At 43.0% G+C, this 17,771-nt stretch overlaps 1 protein-coding gene across 1 annotated transcript; it reads right to left on the bottom strand.

Annotated features, from left to right (window-relative positions):
* Nucleotides 1-1,542: 1,542 nt before the first annotated feature.
* LOC111976248 (lethal(3)malignant brain tumor-like protein 1) lies at nt 1,543-17,565 on the bottom strand. Its single transcript, XM_070447857.1, has 22 exons — nt 17,509-17,565; nt 16,417-16,579; nt 16,020-16,201; nt 15,093-15,216; nt 11,579-11,744; nt 11,206-11,341; nt 10,966-11,002; nt 10,767-10,858; nt 10,515-10,619; nt 10,128-10,284; nt 9,852-9,943; nt 9,592-9,743; nt 9,392-9,468; nt 9,189-9,274; nt 8,889-8,999; nt 4,694-4,835; nt 4,485-4,584; nt 4,153-4,353; nt 3,990-4,039; nt 3,635-3,792; nt 3,106-3,168; nt 1,543-2,412 (listed from the first exon to the last, which is right to left on the bottom strand). Exons 2-22 carry the CDS (start codon nt 16,556-16,558, stop codon nt 2,278-2,280), a joined length of 2,508 nt encoding a protein of 835 aa, XP_070303958.1. The 5' UTR covers nt 16,559-16,579; nt 17,509-17,565; the 3' UTR covers nt 1,543-2,277.
* Nucleotides 17,566-17,771: the final 206 nt, after the last annotated feature.

The following is a 17,771-nucleotide window of genomic DNA, read 5'->3' as shown; positions in this document are numbered from 1 at the left end:
CCCATAATGTAAAAGTGGAATTGTGTTTTTCATCATTTTTACAAATTAATTACTAATAAAAAGCTGAAATGTCTTGAGTCAATAAGTAACCCCTTTGTTATGGCAAGTTCAGGAGTAAAAATGTGCTTATCAAGTCACATAATAAGTTGCAGGGACTCACTCCGTGTGCAATAATAGTGTATAAAATAATTTTTGAATGACTACCCCATCTCTGTACCTCACACATACAATTATCTGCAAGGTCCCTCAGTTGAGCAGTGAATTTCAAACACAGTTTCAACTACAAAGACCAGGGAGGTTTTCCAATGCCTCTCGAAGAAGGGCACCTATTGGTAAAAACAAAACAAAAAAAGCAGACATCCCTTTGAGCATGGTGAAGTTATTAATTACACTTTGGATGGTGTATCAATACACCGAGTCACTACAAAGATACAGGCATCCTTCCTAACTCAGTTGCCGGAGAGGAAGGAAACCGCTCAGGGATTTCACCATGAGGCCAATGGTGACTTTAAAACAGTTACAATGGCTGTGATAGGAGAAAACTGAGGATGGATCAACAACATTGTGGTTACTTCACAATACTAACCTAATTGACAGACTGAAAAGAAGGAAGACTGTACAGAATAAATAATATTCCCAAACATGGCTCCTGTTTGCGACAAGGCACTAAAGTCATACTGAAAAAAATGTGGCAAAGCAATTAACTTTTTGTCCTGAGTACAAAGTGTTGTGTTTGGGGCAAATCCAACACATTACTGAGTACCACTCTCCATATTTTCAAGCATGGCGGTGGCTGCATCATGTTATGGGTATGTTTGTAATTTTTAAGGACTGGGGAATTTTTCAGGATAAAAAAAACGCGATGAAGCTAAGCACAGGCAAACTCCTAGAGGAAAATCTTGTTCAGTCTGTTTTCCACCAGACACTGGGAGATGAAGTCACTTTTCAGCGGGACAATAAACACAAGGCTAAATATACACTGGAGTTGCTTACCAAGAAAGCAGTGAATGTTCCTGAGTGCCCGAGTTACAGTTTTGTCTTAAATCTGCTTGAAAATCTATGGCAAGTTGGTTGTTTAGCAATGATCAACAACCAATTTGACAGAGTTTGAAACATTTTGAAAATAATAATGGGTAAATATTGTACAATCCAAAAACTCACAGCTGTAATCACTGCCAAAAGTGATGTATTGACTCAGGGGTGTGAATACTTATGTAAATGACATATTTCTGTATTTCATGTTTAATATACAAAAATCTATTTAATCAATTTTGAATTCAGGCTGTAACACAACGAAATGTAGAATAAGTCAAAGGGTATGAATACTTTCTGAAGGCACTGTACGTACATTTAACTAGGAATAATATGACTATGAAACAGGATTGATAATAAACAGTAGCAGCAGCTTATGTGATGAGTCAAAAAAGTAGCACTTGCCGTATGCACTACCCTCTGTGCAGACATACACAATTTAATAAAGATCAAGTATTTTGAATTGAACTTACTTCATCATCACCAATCAACTGAAGTCAAGACAAGAGATTGAATTGGACATTTATTTGTACATACGGAATGAACGATTTTGATCCAAGAATATCGTGACACAGTTTGCCCACCAGAGAGAAATATAGCTATAGGAATCCTGGAGCCCTTGTAAGATTATATTTAAATACAGTGCATAAAATATAAAAATGATTCAAAACAATAAATCCCCCAGATATCTTGATATTTCTGACTGAAAATGTAAACCTTTTCAAATGTTCCAAACAAAGTTCATATTTTCAAACATGATTTAGAATTTATCTCACATAAAATCAATACTTGAGAAACTTTAAACCTTTTCTGGTCTTAGAAACTGTCCATATGCTGTATCTAGTGACCAAGTATAGGAACAGCAGCATAAAATCCCCCTGGATTTCAAATCTGTGACAAAAAATTGCAGTAAAACATCATCCCACATAAATAATTCCATATATTTTGCATAAATGACAAAAGTTTATCTTTCGACGCTCCTTACACTTTCAGGTAAGATTTTACTAATTTTATTGCACGAGCAGTGAAGCAACCTTATAAAAACATTTGCTTACACTTCTTATTTATCTTTCTCAGTTCTGTCCCCATCTCTTTTCCACTCTCACCCCACTTTCATCTCTCAGTCCCCTCTCCTGTTCTCTCTCTGATGGGTACTGAACACCAAACACATAACAGGGGTAGGGTTCTGGATGATTTTGGCACATGATGATTAGTCACGGAGTCTCTGGCCGAGTGGGGACAGGATCACTTGAGGCCTTCGTCAATACTCTTGAACATTAAAATGGCGTTGGAGATCTTGAGGGCGGGACCAAGTTTGATGTTCATGATTTTGACGATGTCAGTTTGTGTCAGTAATAGGAAGGCCTCCCCGTCAATCATCTGAGGAGAAATATACAAGAAACTCTCAATCACAGGAATATAAAAAAGTTTCTCATACAAACAAAACAACAATAGGGCCTCCCGGGGGGCGCAGTGGTCTAGGGCACTGCATCGCAGTGCTAGCTGCGCCACCAGAGTCTCTGGGTTCGCGCCCAGGCTCTGTCGCAGCCGGCCGCGACCGGGAGGTCCGTGGGGCGACGCACAATTGGTCTAGCGTCGTCCCGGTTAGGGAGGGTTTGGCCGGTAGGGATATCCTTGTCTCATCGCGCTCCAGCGACTCCTGTGGCGGGCCGGGCGCAGTGCGTGCTAACCAAGGGGGCCAGGTGCACGGTGTTTCCTCCGACACATTGGTGCGGCTGGCTTCCGGGTTGGAGGCGCGCTGTCTTTAAGAAGCAGTGCGGCTTGGTTGGGTTGTGCTTCGGAGGACGCGTGGCTTTCGACCTTCGTCTCTCCCGAGCCCGTACGGGAGTTGTAGCGATGAGACAAGATAGTAATTACTAGCGATTGGATACCACGAAAATTGGGGAGAAAAGGGGATACAATTTAAAATAAATTAAAATAAAAAAATAAAAAATAAAAAACAACAATAGAGGACAACAGAATGTAACTTAAATGACTTGACTTAGCTGTTCTAAATGGGCTCTTGTTTGTTTCATTAGTTCATACTTAATTATCAATTAACATCGTACTCACTTCCTCTTTGAAGACACAGGCTTGTTCTTCACAACCAGTCAGTTTCTGGACAAATCCAAAGACCTGTTACACAGAACACAAAGAGTTATCAATGTACTCTGATTCACCCGTTTGTTGAAGCCAAAGATAAATAGGGGTAAGTACAGGCAAGTCAAGTCGATCTCAGCTTGAGGGCCGCATCAGGATTTCAAAATTCCACCGAGGGCCGCACAGATTTTTTACAACCGATGTGTTTGTCAAAATCCATTTGCGGGCCAGAAAATGGGCAGTTATTTACATTTAAGTCATTTAGCAGACGCTGTTATCCAGAGCGACTTACAGTAAGTAGTGAGTGCATCCATTTTATTTGAAAAGGTTCATTATAGGTTCATTATCCTGTCTACATACGTTTTGTCTAGTTTTAGATGTTCAGGTGTGGCCTGGAGTGTTTTTATTTATTCTTAACCCAAAATCATAATCCCCCCTCAAACTGGGAATCTGTTGCAGTGACGGAGAACTTTAACCTCAGGGTGAGTTTTACAGCTCTCACCTCCTCCACAGTCCATGCTGCCACCTGTGTAGCATGGATGCCCTGGACGCCCGGCAGCAGTTTGCAGTGTTGCTCCCAGCACAGAGACAGGGTTCGGTCCGGGTGGGCCGACAGGGCAGACATGAACAGAGATGGGCACATACCCTCTGGGGCTATCGCTGCAACACAGGAAAACACACACATATACGTCAGCACACACAAAATCAAACATATTAACGCATGTAACACATACACACAGAATACTGTATATAGGATGCAGTAAACTCATACTGAGGCTATATATAATCAGAGTGTGGCCATAGACATAAATGGACACAGTATGTATGTGTACAGAGCATAAAACTGTGATACTCACTCTGGTAACCTCTATGCTGGCTTTTTCTATACTTGGGGGGACGACCAATCCTGACAATAGAGAAAGTGAGAAACTGGTGTGAAGGGGGGCTACAGTAGCAGAGGTTACAGCAATATACCACCACGACTATAACAGCCTTAACCACTGTTAACATGAGGCTTACCTGCCATGGTACCGGGACTTTTTGGTCCTTTGGCCAAAGATTAAGATGTTCCGCTTGGCTCCGCTCCCCTCTGTATCTGATAGGTCGGTTTTGAGTCTACCCTGGTTTCGCTCAGCCAATGGGCAGCCTGACAGACAGTGATGCGCTGTGAACCGCCCAGTCACATGACCCGAGCCATCACATCCAGGCGTCGGACACTTCCTGTTTCAAAAAGTAGGTTTGACTTCATTATAACATCATGATAACATAATCATAAGGTTGGTATGGAAATCATCTACTCACATGTACTGCTATATAGGCATTTCAGAGACCTGTTTCTGGCGAGTACTGACCTGTGATGGAAGCTGTACTTGGTGGATCTGGAGTGGCTGATTACTTTGCAAGGCATGGAGGAGAAACTGGACTGGCCTGTGGTTGCAGGCTCCCTGGGGTCTTATTAAAACACACACACAAACAAACACAGAGCTCAACGTCATCAAACCGAACATGTAAGCACTCATATCAAGGTGAAGTAGAGTCAGAGAAGTATGGTATCTGTTACCAAGGTGTTGGGTTTTGTTGGACTCAGGGGGTGGGATTTTTAGCGGGTGACCCGTACTCTCACACCAGCCAACCGGGTGGGTGTCAGGGTGGTCCGAGTCCATCCACTCATCATACATATGACTCCAGCCATCAAAATGGATCTGTGGGAGTATGGTATAATATGACATAGTTACGGGAGTGTAGTAGTGGCACTGGCACATACAACCGCAAGACACAGATTGACTCATAACCTGTAGTCCCCGTGTTATATCCACGAGCGTGCGGGTTTAGGGTCATGAAATATTGTGTGGTTGAAGGGCTGGTAACAAAAAAAAGACACTGTATCAAAAAATTCATTCATATCTATAGGCTACTTTGAGGTTTTTCTTTCGTTGTTTTTTATCTGGCATTAGTGCATAAATCTAAGCTTTAGAGACTAACGAGCGCCAAATACACGGCAATCCCCAATCCTGGTCATAAAAACCATGCGCAAGGCGTCAATTTAGGAAATTGTTTGACATTTTTGGTTTAAGAAAAACATTAGGATACTGTTCAATAGACCTAAATATTCAATAAGTAAATTAAGAAATGTTGAAGAAAAACATCATTGTTCAATAAATGTTCGAAAGAAAAACAGGGAACTGTACAGCGCATTTTCGATATACAGTTGAAGTCGGAAGTTCACATACACCTTAGCCAAATACATTTAAACTCAGTTTTTCACAATTTCTGACATTTAAACCTAGTAAAAATTCCCCATCTTAGGATCACCACTTTATTTGAAGAATGTGAAATGTCAGAATAATAGTAGAGAATTATTTATTTCAGCTTTTATTTCTTTCATCACATTCCCAGTGGGTCAGAAGTTTACATAAACTCAATTAGTATTTGGTAGCATTGCCTTTAAGTTGTTTAACTTGGGTCAAACGTTTCAGGTAGCCTTCCACAAGCTTGGAAGGCTACCTGAATTTGCTTGGAAGGCTACTTGAATTTTGGCCCATTCCTCCTGACAGAGCTGGTGTAACTGAGTCAGGTTTGTAAGCCTCCTTGCTCGCATACACTTTCTCAGTTCTGGCCACAAATTTTCTATAGGTTTGAGGTCAGGGCTTTGTGATGGCCTCTCCAATACCTTGACTTTGTTGTCCTTAAGACATTTTGCCACAACTTTGAAGTATGCTTGGGGTCATTGTCCATTTGGAAGACCCATTTGCGACCAAGCTTTAACTTCCTGACTGATGTCGAGATGTTGCTTCAATATATCCACATAATTTCCTGCCTCATGATGACATCTATTTTGAGAAGTGCACCAGTCCCTCCTGCAACAAAGCACCCCCACAACATGATGCTGCCACCCCCGTTCTTCACGGTTAGGATGGTGTTCTTCGGCTTGCAAGCCTCCCCCCTTTTCCTCCAAACATAACGATGATCATTATGGCCAAACAGTAAAAAATTTGTTTCATCAGACCAGAGGACATTTCTCCAAAAAGTACGATCTTTGTCTCCATGTGCAGTTGCAAACCATAGTCTGGCTTGTTTAATCACGGTTTTGGAGCAGTGGTTTCTTCCTTGCTCAGCGGCCTTTCAGGTTATGTCGATATAGGACTCGTTTTACTGTGGATATAGATACTTTTGTAGCTGTTTCCTCCAGCATCTTCACAAGGTCATTTGCTGTTGTTCTGGGATTGATTTGCACTTTTCACACCAAAGCACGTTCACCTCTAGGAGACAGAACGTGTCTCCTTCCTGAGAGGTATGACGGCTGCGTGGTCCCATGGTGTTTATACTTGTGTACTATTGTTTGTACAGATGAACGTGGTACCTTCAGGCGTTTGGAAATTGCTCCCAAGGATGAACCAGACTTGTGGAGGTCTACAATTTCTTTTCTGAGGTCTTGGCTAATTTCTTTTGATTTTCCCATGATGTCACGCAAAAAGGCACTGAGTTTGAAGGTAGGCCTTGAAATACATCCACAGGTACACCTACAATTTACTCAAATTATGTCAATTAGCCTATCAGAAGCTTCTAAAGCCATGACATCATATTCTGGAATTTTCCAAACTGTTTAAAGGCACAGACAACTTAGTGTATGTAAACTTCTGACCCACTGGAATTGTGATACAGTGAATTATAAGTGAAATAATCTGTCTGTAAATAATTGTTGGAAAAATTACTTGTCATGCACAAAGTAGATGTCCTAACCGACTTGCCAAAACTATAGTTTGTTAACAAGAAATGTGTGGAGTGGTTGGAAAAATGTATGTAAACTTCCGACTTCAACTGTATGTGGGTTAGGGTCGAGTGCGGGCCTCAGATTTTCACTTTATCACATACACTGAGTATACCAAAAATGAGGAACACCTTCCTAATATTGAGTTCCTCCCCTCAGAACTGCCTCAATTCGTCGGGGCATGGACTCAACAAGGTGCCGAAAGCGTTCCACAGGGATGCTGGCCCATGTTGACTCCAATGCTTCCCACTGTTGTCAAGTTGGCTGGATGTCCTTTGGGTGGTAGAGCATTCTTGATACACACGGGAAACTGTTGAGCGTGAAAAACCCAGCAGCGTTGCAGTTCTTCACACAAACCGGTGCACCAGGGACCTACTACCATACCCCATTCAAAGGCACTTAAATCGTTTTGTCTTTCCCATTCACCCTCTGAATGGCACACATACACAATCCATGTCTCAATTGTCTCAAGGCTTAAAAATCCTTCTTTAACCGGTCTCCTCCCCTTCATCTACACTGAGTGAAGTGGATTTAACAAGTGACATCAATATGGGATCATATAGTGCATTCGGAAAGTATTCAGACCCCTTGACTTTTTCCAGATTCTGATACGTTACAGCCTTATTTTAAAATGTATTTAATTAAAAAGTGTTCTCATCAATCTGCACAAAATACCCCATTATGACAAAACTAAAACAGGTTTTTAGAAAGTTTTGCAAATGTATAAAAAAAAAACAATTGAAAAAATATATTTTACCTTTATTTAACTAGGCAAGTCAGTTAAGAACTGTGGAGATGGGAGAACCTTCCAGAAGGACAACCATCTCTGCAGCACTCCACCAATCAGGCCTTTATGGTAGAGTGGCCAGACGGAAACCACTCCTCAGTAAAAGGCACATGACAGCCCGCTTGGAGTTTGCTAAAAGGCACCTAAAGGACTCTGACCATGAGAAACAAGATTCTCTGGTCTGATGAAACCAAGATTGAACTCTTTGGCCTGAATGCCAAGCGTCACGTCTGGAGGAAACCTGGCACCATCCCTACGGTGAAGCATGGTGGTGTTAGCATCATGCTGTGGGGATTTCGTTCGGAGCTAGGGACTGGGAGACTAGTCAGGATCGAGGTAAAGATGAACAAAGCAAAGTACAGAGAGATCATTGATGAAAACCTGCTCCAAAGCGCTCAGGACCTCAGACTAGGGCGAAGGTTCACCTTCCAACAGAACAACCACNAGATGAACGAAGCAAAGTACAGAGAGATCATTGATGAAAACCTGCTCCAAAGCGCTCAGGACCTCAGACTAGGGCGAAGGTTCACCTTCCAACAGGACAACCACCCTAAGCACACAGCCAAGATAAAGCAGGAGTGGCTTCAGGACAAGTCTCAATATCCTTGAGTTGCCCAGCCAGAGTCCGGACTTGAATCCTATCAAACATCTCTGGAGAGACCTGAAAATAACTTTGCAGTGACCCTCTCCATCCAACCTGACAGAGCTTGACAGGATCTACAGAGAAGAATGGGATAAACTCCCCAAATACAGGTGTGCCAAGCTTCTAGCGTCATACCTAAGACGCAAGGCTGTAAACGCTGCCAAAGATGCTTCAACAAAGTACTGAGTAAAGGGTCTGAATACTTATGTAAATTTGATATTTCCGTGTTTAAAAAGAAATAAATTTGCAAAAACGTTTTTGCATTGTCATTATGGGGTATTGTGTGTAGATCGATGAGGGAAAAACATTTTTTAAATTAAATTGTATCAGGCTGTAACGTAACAAAGTGTGTAAAAAGTCAAGTGGTCTGAATACTTTCCGAATGCACTGTATCCTTCACCTGGATTCACCTGGTCAGTTTATGTCATGGAAATAGCAGCTTAATGTTTTGTACACTCAGTGTATAGTCGAACGGTTGCAGAAGGGTTATTTGCAATTGCGGGTGGGTGATCAAACAGCTGACCCGTGCATCCCTAACACACACACTACTGGTTGACCTTAATGCGGTGGGTGTCGACCTCCTCCACTGTGGCCACCCGTATCAGGCCGGGGCTCCTTTTGTCCACCACCTCCAGCTTCATCTGAGCCTGGAAGCAATGGGCAGGACGCTGCAGAGGGGAGGGTCACATCATCATCACACAGCGCCACTTAGTCCCTATAGTTAATCTGATTTCAACTCATTAACTCATAACAGCAATTATGTCCACAACTACACTTTACCCCACCAAAAAGGATTCAAGTCAAATAAAATGTATTCACCCATGTTCATGTCATTGCAACAAGTCTTTAGTACTCACCACTTTAAAAGCCTCAGCAGAAACGGCGGTAGAGCCAGTCTCGTCGAGGTACCTTGGCCAGGAGAACCTGCCTGGGTCTGGGTAATCTGACAGAACAGATGGGGCACATGGGATCTAGCTCATAGGTGTGTGTGAAATTCCACTGCATTCCCTATAGTTCACTTATTAGACCTATAGTCATATCTTAGAACTTTGTCAGTCACCTTGAGGCGGCGTGAGGGGGAGGCTCCTCTCTTGGCACCAGCCAATAGGATGGATGTATGGACTGCTGGCATCACACCTGGATGGGGTAATGCAACATCAACCAATCAGATTAGAATTTAAATCATGGCATCATGGCTAGTAAAACAGCACAGTTCATAATTTAGAGAAGCCATGAAAAAGACATGAAAAATGGCCTCACCAGTAGTCGTACGTGTCGTCCCAGTTATCAAAGTGAACCAGGAAGCGGTCGTCCACCACGTCGGTCACGGTCGCCACGCAGATGAGAGAGGGGTTCATGCGGTCGACCGCCTCCAGCTTCATGCCCACCTCAAAACCACACTCCGTATCCGTCTGACCAGGGGGCCAGCAACACAAACGCACCACATTAGCCGCTTACAGTTACTTACTTCAGGCAGATGCATACCACTGATTGAGGATAAGAGTCATGCTTATACTTACTCTTCCAGGGCTGGCAAACACCTCTTTAGGGGCAACTTGTGCTTTACTCATTTTCAGGTAGCTGGCCCAGGAGAACTCCTCCTCTTTGCAGCCTGTGGCACAAACAGACACAAACATATGATGTGGACATTTTCCTGGACCACTACTCCAATAAGGACATTCTCATTAGTTACTTTATGAATGACATACTTTAGATGCTTGGGCGAATGATCTGTGCCACATTCAAAATGTGAATATAAAACTAATCAGTGTCCAAAGTGCAGCCCAACCCCAAACCAAAGCCCAGTGTACTCTTATCTTTGGGGGTGTAGAGTTTGTGTCCAGTGCTCTCACACCATCCCGCCGGGTGGATGTCGGGGCAGTTGGCATTTACCCAGAAGTCATGACAGTCTGAGTAGCCGTCAAAATGGAGACGCAGCCTGTAGCCACAAATCTACAAACAGGACAAGACAGACAGAAGTCAAACTGTGTCTCCCCAAATCTCTCTCTCCGTGTCTTTCCCTCAGTTATGTGGATCCATCTCTCTCTCTGAGGATTAATCAGTGTGTACAGTCAGGGTGTGTATAGTGTGTACGGAAAACAAAACAGTCAGGACAGGGAGAGAGGTAGAAGCAAACCTCAAAGAGCATGCGACTGTAGGTTGAGCAGCGATGCACACAGTACCTCAGCCACAGTCAGAACAAAGTACATGGAGGGGTGCTGGGGGTCGATGCCCTCTAACTTCATGCCTTGGCGGAAGCTGCTTTTGCACTGCGGGACTCTCTGAGACTGAAAATACAGGGGGCATAGTAAGAAAAGCACAGCCATATACACATGCACGCACGCCCACAAGCCCACTCACACCCACTTTAATTTGCAAAGAATATCAACTTTTGTTCTCTCATTTAGTATGTACCCAAAGAGAATAAAACCCACCTCTTGAAAGAGTTTGGCCGGAGCTGCCACTGCTTTGGTCTCCTCCAGATACTGTCCCCATGTCCACAGATCCATATGGACTTCAACAGCACCTGTTGTACACAGACAGAAAACACAACATAAAGCTTATGGGAGTTCTGACAACTGAAATATGACTTGAATATATATATATTTTTAATGCAATTTAGCTGATTCTTACCTGTTTTGTTGTGTCTGCTTTCTGTCTTCAAGTAATCCTAGAACCACAAATACAACACACAGATTTACGACAACAAAGACATAGTGCCTACACTATGAATGGTCATACTGAACAAAAAAATTGATTGATGCATAACATCCTCACGTACATGTGAGATCATTTACTTATTACAACAACAAAATATGCTACTAAATTGTGCGCGCTTTATGTGAGATGAAGTGACACTCGAGGCTTTCCCACCATTCCATCCAGCTCAGATTCTTCCTCTGACGGACTCAGGTAGTCCTTCCTCTTCCTCTTCTTCATGGGTTTCAGCAGCTCAGGGTCCAGAGATGCTACCCTGCCCCCGGGAATCTTATCTGTGCCTCCCCCCCTCCTAAGGGACAGATAAGAGAATAGTTGAGTCCACTACAAAGCTTTGCCTTAGGCTACCTATGACCTACGTTACATCTTCTGCATGGTGGTTAATATCTTCCTGTAGTTTGTTTGTTTTGTGTCTGAGCATCCACAGTATGATTTTAATTTAGCATGAATTGCACTTTCTATGGTAAAAGGATGTTTCATAAAAATTGACTTTCTAAAGTGTGGAAAGGCTTCAGTCTTCAGTACTTACTTGTCAGTCATAGGCTCCCTGCGTAGCTGCTCTGGGTAGGTTCTCTGTGCCATAGGATCACAGCTCTCTTGTTGTCCTGGCCCTCCCTGGGTCTTAGGCTCAATCTTGATGGGCCTCTCTTGTTCCACAGCCACACCACCCACAGAGCTGAGAGGAGACACCATATCTACAATGGAATCAAATCAAATTTTATTTGTCACATGCGCCGAATACAACAGGTATTCGGCACTTGTAAGTAAGCATACCTTGAAATGCTTACTTACAAGCCCTTAACAAACAATACTGAATTTGTTTTAAAGTAAAACAATATTTGCTAAAAAAATATATGCAAAATAAAATAAACTAAAGAAAAAAAGTAATAACGAGGATATACAGTACATTCGGGAAGTATTCAGACCCCTTGACTTTTTCCACATTCTGTTACGTTACAACCTTATTCTAAAATGGATGAAATAGTTTTTTCCCCTCATCAATCTACACACAATACCTCATAATGACAAAGCAAAATCAGATTGTATTAAATGTATTAAAAATAAACTGAAATATCACATTTACATAAGTATTCAGATCCTTTACTCAGTACTTTGGCAGTGTTTACAGCCTCGAGTCTTCTTGGGTATGACACTACAAGCTTGACACACCTGTATTTGGGAAGTTTCTCCCATTCTTCTCTGCAGATCCTCTCAAGCTCTGTCAGGTTGGGTGGGTAGTGTCACTGCACAGCTATTTGCAGGTCTCTCCAGAGATGTTTGATCGGGTTCAAGTCCGGGCTCTGGCTCGCTCTGTCTCTGGCAAGCACATTCAGAGACTTGTCCCAAAGCAACTCCTGCGTTATCTTGGCTGTGTGCTTAGGGTGGTTGTCCTGTTGGAAGGTGAACCTTCGCCCCAGTCTGAGGTCCTGAGCATTCTGGAGCAGGTTTTCATCAAGGATCTTTCTGTACTATGCTCCATTCACCTTTCCCTTGATCCTGACTAGTCTCTCAGTCCCTGCCGCTGAAAAACATCCCTAGAGCATGATGCTGCCACCACCATGCTTCACAGTAGGGATGGTGGCAGGTTTCCTCCAGACGTGACGCCTGGCATTCAGGCCATAGAGTTCAATCTTGGTTTCATCAGACCAGAGAATCTTGTTTCTCATGGTCTGTGAATCCTTTAGGTGCCTTTTGGCAAACTCCAAGTAGGCTGTCATGTGCCTTTTACTGAGGTGTGGCTTCCCTCTGGCCACTCTACCATAAAGGCCTGATTGGTGGAGTGCTGCAGAGATGGTTGTCCTTCTGGAAGGTTCTCCCATCTCCACAGAGGAACACTGGAGCTCTGTCACTTTGACCATTGGGTTCTTGGTCACCTCCCTGACCAAGGCCCTTCTCCACCGATTGCTCAGTTTGGCCGGGTGGCCAGCTCTAGGAAGAGTCTTGGTGGTTCCAAACTTGTTCCATTTTAGAATGAGGGAGGCCACTGTGTCTTGGGGACCTTCAATGCTGCAGACATTGTTGGTACCCTTTCCCAGATCTGTGACTCAACACAATCCTGTCTTGGAGCTCTACGGACAATTCCTACGACCTCATGGCTTGGTTTTTGCTCTGACATGCACTGTCAGCTGTGCTACCTTATATAGAAAGGTGTGTGCCTTTCCATATCAAGTCCAATCAATTGAATTTACCACAGGTGGACTCCAATCAAGTTGTAGAAACATCTTAAGGATGATCAATGGAAACAGGATGCACCTGAGCTCAATTTCGAGTCTCATAGCAAAGTGTCTGAATACTTATGTATATAAGTGATTTCTGTTTTTGTTTTTTTATGCATTTGCAAAGAAATCGAAAAATATGTTTTGCCTTGTCATTATGGGGTATTGTGTGTAGATGGATGAGGGGGAGAAAAAATATATATTTTAGAATAAGGCTGTTACGTAACAAAATGTGGTAAAAGTCAAGGGGTCTGAATACTTTCCGAATGCACTGTATACAGGGGGTATCGGTACAGAGTCAATGTGCGGTGGCACAGGTTAGTTGAGGTAATTGAGGTAATATGTATATGTAGTTAGGGGTAAAGTGACTATGCATAGATAATAAACAGCGAGTAGCAGCAGCAGAAAAAAGGGGGACAATACAAATAGTCCAGGGACCCAATTGACTGTTTAGCAGTCTAATGGCTTGGGGGTAGAATCTGTTAAGGAGCATTTTGGACCTAGACTTGGTGCTCCGGAACCGCTTCCTGTGCGGTAGCAGAGAGAACAGTCTATGACTAGAGTGGCTGGAGTCTGACAATTTTTAGGGCCTTCCTCTGACACTGCCTGGTATAGAGGTCCTGGATGGCAGGAAGCTTGGCCCCAGTGATGGTACTGGGCCGTAACCACTACCCTCTGTAGCGCCTTGCGGTCGGTTGCCGAGCAGTTGCCATATCAAGCGGTGATGCAATCAGTCAGGAATCTCTCGATGGTGTAGCTGTATAACTTTTTGAGGATCTGAGGACCCATGCCAAATCTTTTTAGTTTCCTTAGGGGGAATAGGTGTTGTCGTGCGATCTTCAAGACTGACTTGATGTGTTTGGACCATGATGGTTTGTTAGTGATGTGGAGGACAAGGAACTTGAAGCTCTCAACCCACTCCACTACAGCCGACCCACTCCACTACAGCCCTGTCGATGTGAATGGAGTCGTGGGTGAACAGGGAGTACGCAGTCGTGGGTGAACAGGGAGTACAGGGGGGGACTAAGCACTTCCCCTGAGGCATCCCGTGTCAAGGGTCAGGGTGGCAGATGCGTTGTTGCCTACCCTTACCACCTGGGGGGCGGCCCGTCAGGAAGTCCAGGATCCAGTTGCAGAGGGAGGTGTTCAGTCCCAGGGTCCTTAGCTTAGTAATAGTTTTGAGGGCACTATGGTGTTGAACACTGAGCTGTAGTCAATGAATAGCATCCTCACGTAGGTGTTCCTTTTGTCCAGGTGGGAAAGGGCAGTGTGGAGTGCATTGGAGATCACGTCATCCGTGGATCTGTTGAGGCGGTATGTGAATTGGGGTGGGTATAGGATTTCTGGGATGGTGTTAATGTGAGCCATGACCAGCCTTTCAAAGCACTTAATGGCTATAGACGTGAGTGCTACGGGTCGGTAGTCATTTAGGCAGGGTACCATGGCGTTCTTGGGCACAGGGAATATGGTGGTCTGCTTGAAACATGTAGGTATTACAGACTCGGTCAGGGAGAGGTTGAAAATGTCAGTGAAGACACTTGACAGTTGGTCAGCGCATGCTCTGAGTACCTGTCCGGTAATCCATCTGGCCCTGCGGCCTTGTGAATGTTGACCTGTTTAAAGAACTTACTCACATCGGCTACGGAGAGAGTGATCACACAGTCGGAGGCATTATATCAGGTAGGGATCAGGAAAGGATTGCATACAGTATAGCAAGTAGTTTTTGAGGATATTTCTGGAATTAAATATGAGTTGTGAACTTGCTAGTTCACTAGCTAGATCATTTACATTAGGATTTAGTTAAGGGACTGTTCATCTGTAGCCTACCTGTTTTGTTAGTTGGCCTGTTTTTGGAGTCAGGTATTTTCCCAGACACCATTACTGCTGGTTCAGCACTGCTGATTTTCCCTTGGCTGATCATCTCCAGTGTTCCACAGTCACTCATACAGAACTGAAAAATACACATACTGTATTTCAACCATGTGCATACACAACCTGGACTCAGGGGTAAATCCAGGACACTCCAAATTATTATGACATGTTACATTTTGTATGCATTCATTTGTGGATGTCCATTTCATATTTTATTTATTTTAACCTTTATTTAACTAGGCAAGTCAGTTAAGAACAAATTCTAGGCAAGTCAGTTAAGAACAACCTTTCGGTTACTAGCCCAACGCTCTAACCACTAGGCTACCTGCCGTATGATATGTTACGAATTACAATTTGTATGAAATGTTACGAATTTGAATTTGTAGAATATGTTACAAATTGCAATTCATACAATATGTTATACATTTGCAAAACGTATGATGTTATGAATTCCAATTTGTTGTGGCTAACGTTAGCTAGGTGGCTAACATTAGTTTGGCTAGGGGTTAAGGATAAAAGGTTAGCTAACATGCTAAGAAGTTGCAAAGTAGCAAAAAGTAGTAAGTAGTTGCTAATTAGCTAAAGTTGTCCGTGATGAGTTTTGAACAAGCAACCTTTGGGTTGCTAAACATTCGCTTTATGCGCCAAACTAACCAACCATCCACCCTACTTACGTTTTTGCGCTAAGTAACCTTCTGTCTTGTCTTATGTAACCATACCGAACTGAACATATCATTCTAATTTGAGTGTTCCAGATTTACATATACTATATTACGTCTATTCTATGAGACCAGGCTGGCTGGCCTCTTTACTCCAACAATGCTTAATACTAGAGAACCCTACGCTTATAATAACATACAATGGCCATCAGATGTCATTCACCTTAAGGTTGCTGCTGGGTAAGATGGCCATCCCTTCTTTCCACTCCAGTACATGGACGATGCTACAGGCTCCCCCAACCTGGGGGGCTAGAGTGGGGGTTTCCACCTCTCCAGCTGTGGATCCATTACCTGCCTCAGCAGCACCCGGAGAGACCTCCACCTTCTGTGTACTGGGAACAGGGGCTGGGGAGAGAGTGGCCAGTCTTCTAAGTTCTGAGCGAATATGATATGTAGCTGTGTGAAACTAGTAGGAGGGTAGTATGTACCCCCCTCTGTTTTGTCTAAACTTAGGACAATGTGCAGCATATCTCTGAGTTGGAGAATGTTCAGGGTGCAATACATTACGGAACACTATTGAGTGTAATAGTTCCAGGAGAGTCATGGTGGCCTTATCTCACCTGGCAGGATGAGTGCTGTGGTAGTCTGTGGGTGTGTCTTCTTCGACAGGCTGTCATTGGAGGAGAGGGCATCACTGGAGTCAGTGGGAGGATTGGGATCTGCTTCTTTGGCTGAAACATCCAGCTCCACTTTGGCACTCATGACAGACTTCACTTACTGCCTCTGAAAAAAAGATCATAATGTCAGTTTAACCATCACAATTTCACATATTTATTAGGATTAGAATGACAGCTGGAGTGACATTGGAATATAGGGTGCTATGGGTCTTGAATGCCAGAAAGGTTACAGGATTCAGATGTATTCCCCATATCATGCATCCCCTGCATCCAGTCTTATCTTTTACCACTAAACAGCTAAATACATTGGACAATTTCCTGTACAGATATGCTGCCATTCTTCTCCTTTTATCAATAATAATGCTGTGTTTCTCTGCATTGTTGTGAGGAAACCTTAAAAATGGAATTACTGAATTTTAGTCTCATTTGACAGCATCGGTGATAAAGTACATCCAAGGAATGATTTATTTTAAAATAAACAATTTCATTGAGCTATTATGACCTTTCTGTAATGTCAACTGCTTTATTTGACAACGCTCCTCTTCGAATAACAAGGGAAAGTAGAGCCACAATGCAAAATAATTATATTATTAATTTAACAAAAACACAGCAATTCAGCAGTAAAATGGCGGAGGATCAGAAACCCTTGAAGCTATTTAAGAAAAAAAACTACAATTTGTGAAAATGTAAAAAAAAAAAAATCCTGGCAAGATTTCGAATGAATGACATCGTTTCATGACATTCAGGCGAGAAAAATAAAATCCCTATTATGATGCGGTCCGTTAGTTCTCTGGAAACCTGATGTAATAGGCTATCGAATGACAGAATATATTGAATTCTTAAATGATTTGCGATACCAAATAGCTTTATGACTAATTATGTTCATGCATGCTGGATGTCAACCGCAAGAAAATTACAAATTCTCTTACCATCTGCAAGCGTTATAGTTTCAGGATTCTGTAGCGCTTATTGCAGGCACGTCAAAGCAATATACATGCATATTAGCTGATCAATTTGGGACTAAATTTAGCTTACCAGCGGTTTCTTCTTGCGGGTCAGAATCTTAAAATCACGCATGCGCAGCTCACCCTACAGCGGATCCAAATGCATCGCTCCAATTCCATGAGTTAAATAACCTCCCAAAATGTTCATAATTTCAACCACAACCTCTCCCCCCCGCGCGTCAAGGAAACAATTATATTTCACTCAACAATTTCACTGTCAATCATAATGTTCAATGACTCATCAAAACACAGCAAAGCTTGTGTCATCATGGGAGAATAATATCACAAACCAGC

The sequence above is a fragment of the Salvelinus sp. IW2-2015 genome, linkage group LG17 (assembly GCF_002910315.2).
Source record: "Salvelinus sp. IW2-2015 linkage group LG17, ASM291031v2, whole genome shotgun sequence".
NCBI classification, from domain to species: domain Eukaryota; kingdom Metazoa; phylum Chordata; class Actinopteri; order Salmoniformes; family Salmonidae; genus Salvelinus; species Salvelinus sp. IW2-2015.
The sequence above is the reverse complement of the archived record's forward strand: the minus strand, read 5'-3'. Positions and strand labels throughout refer to the sequence as shown.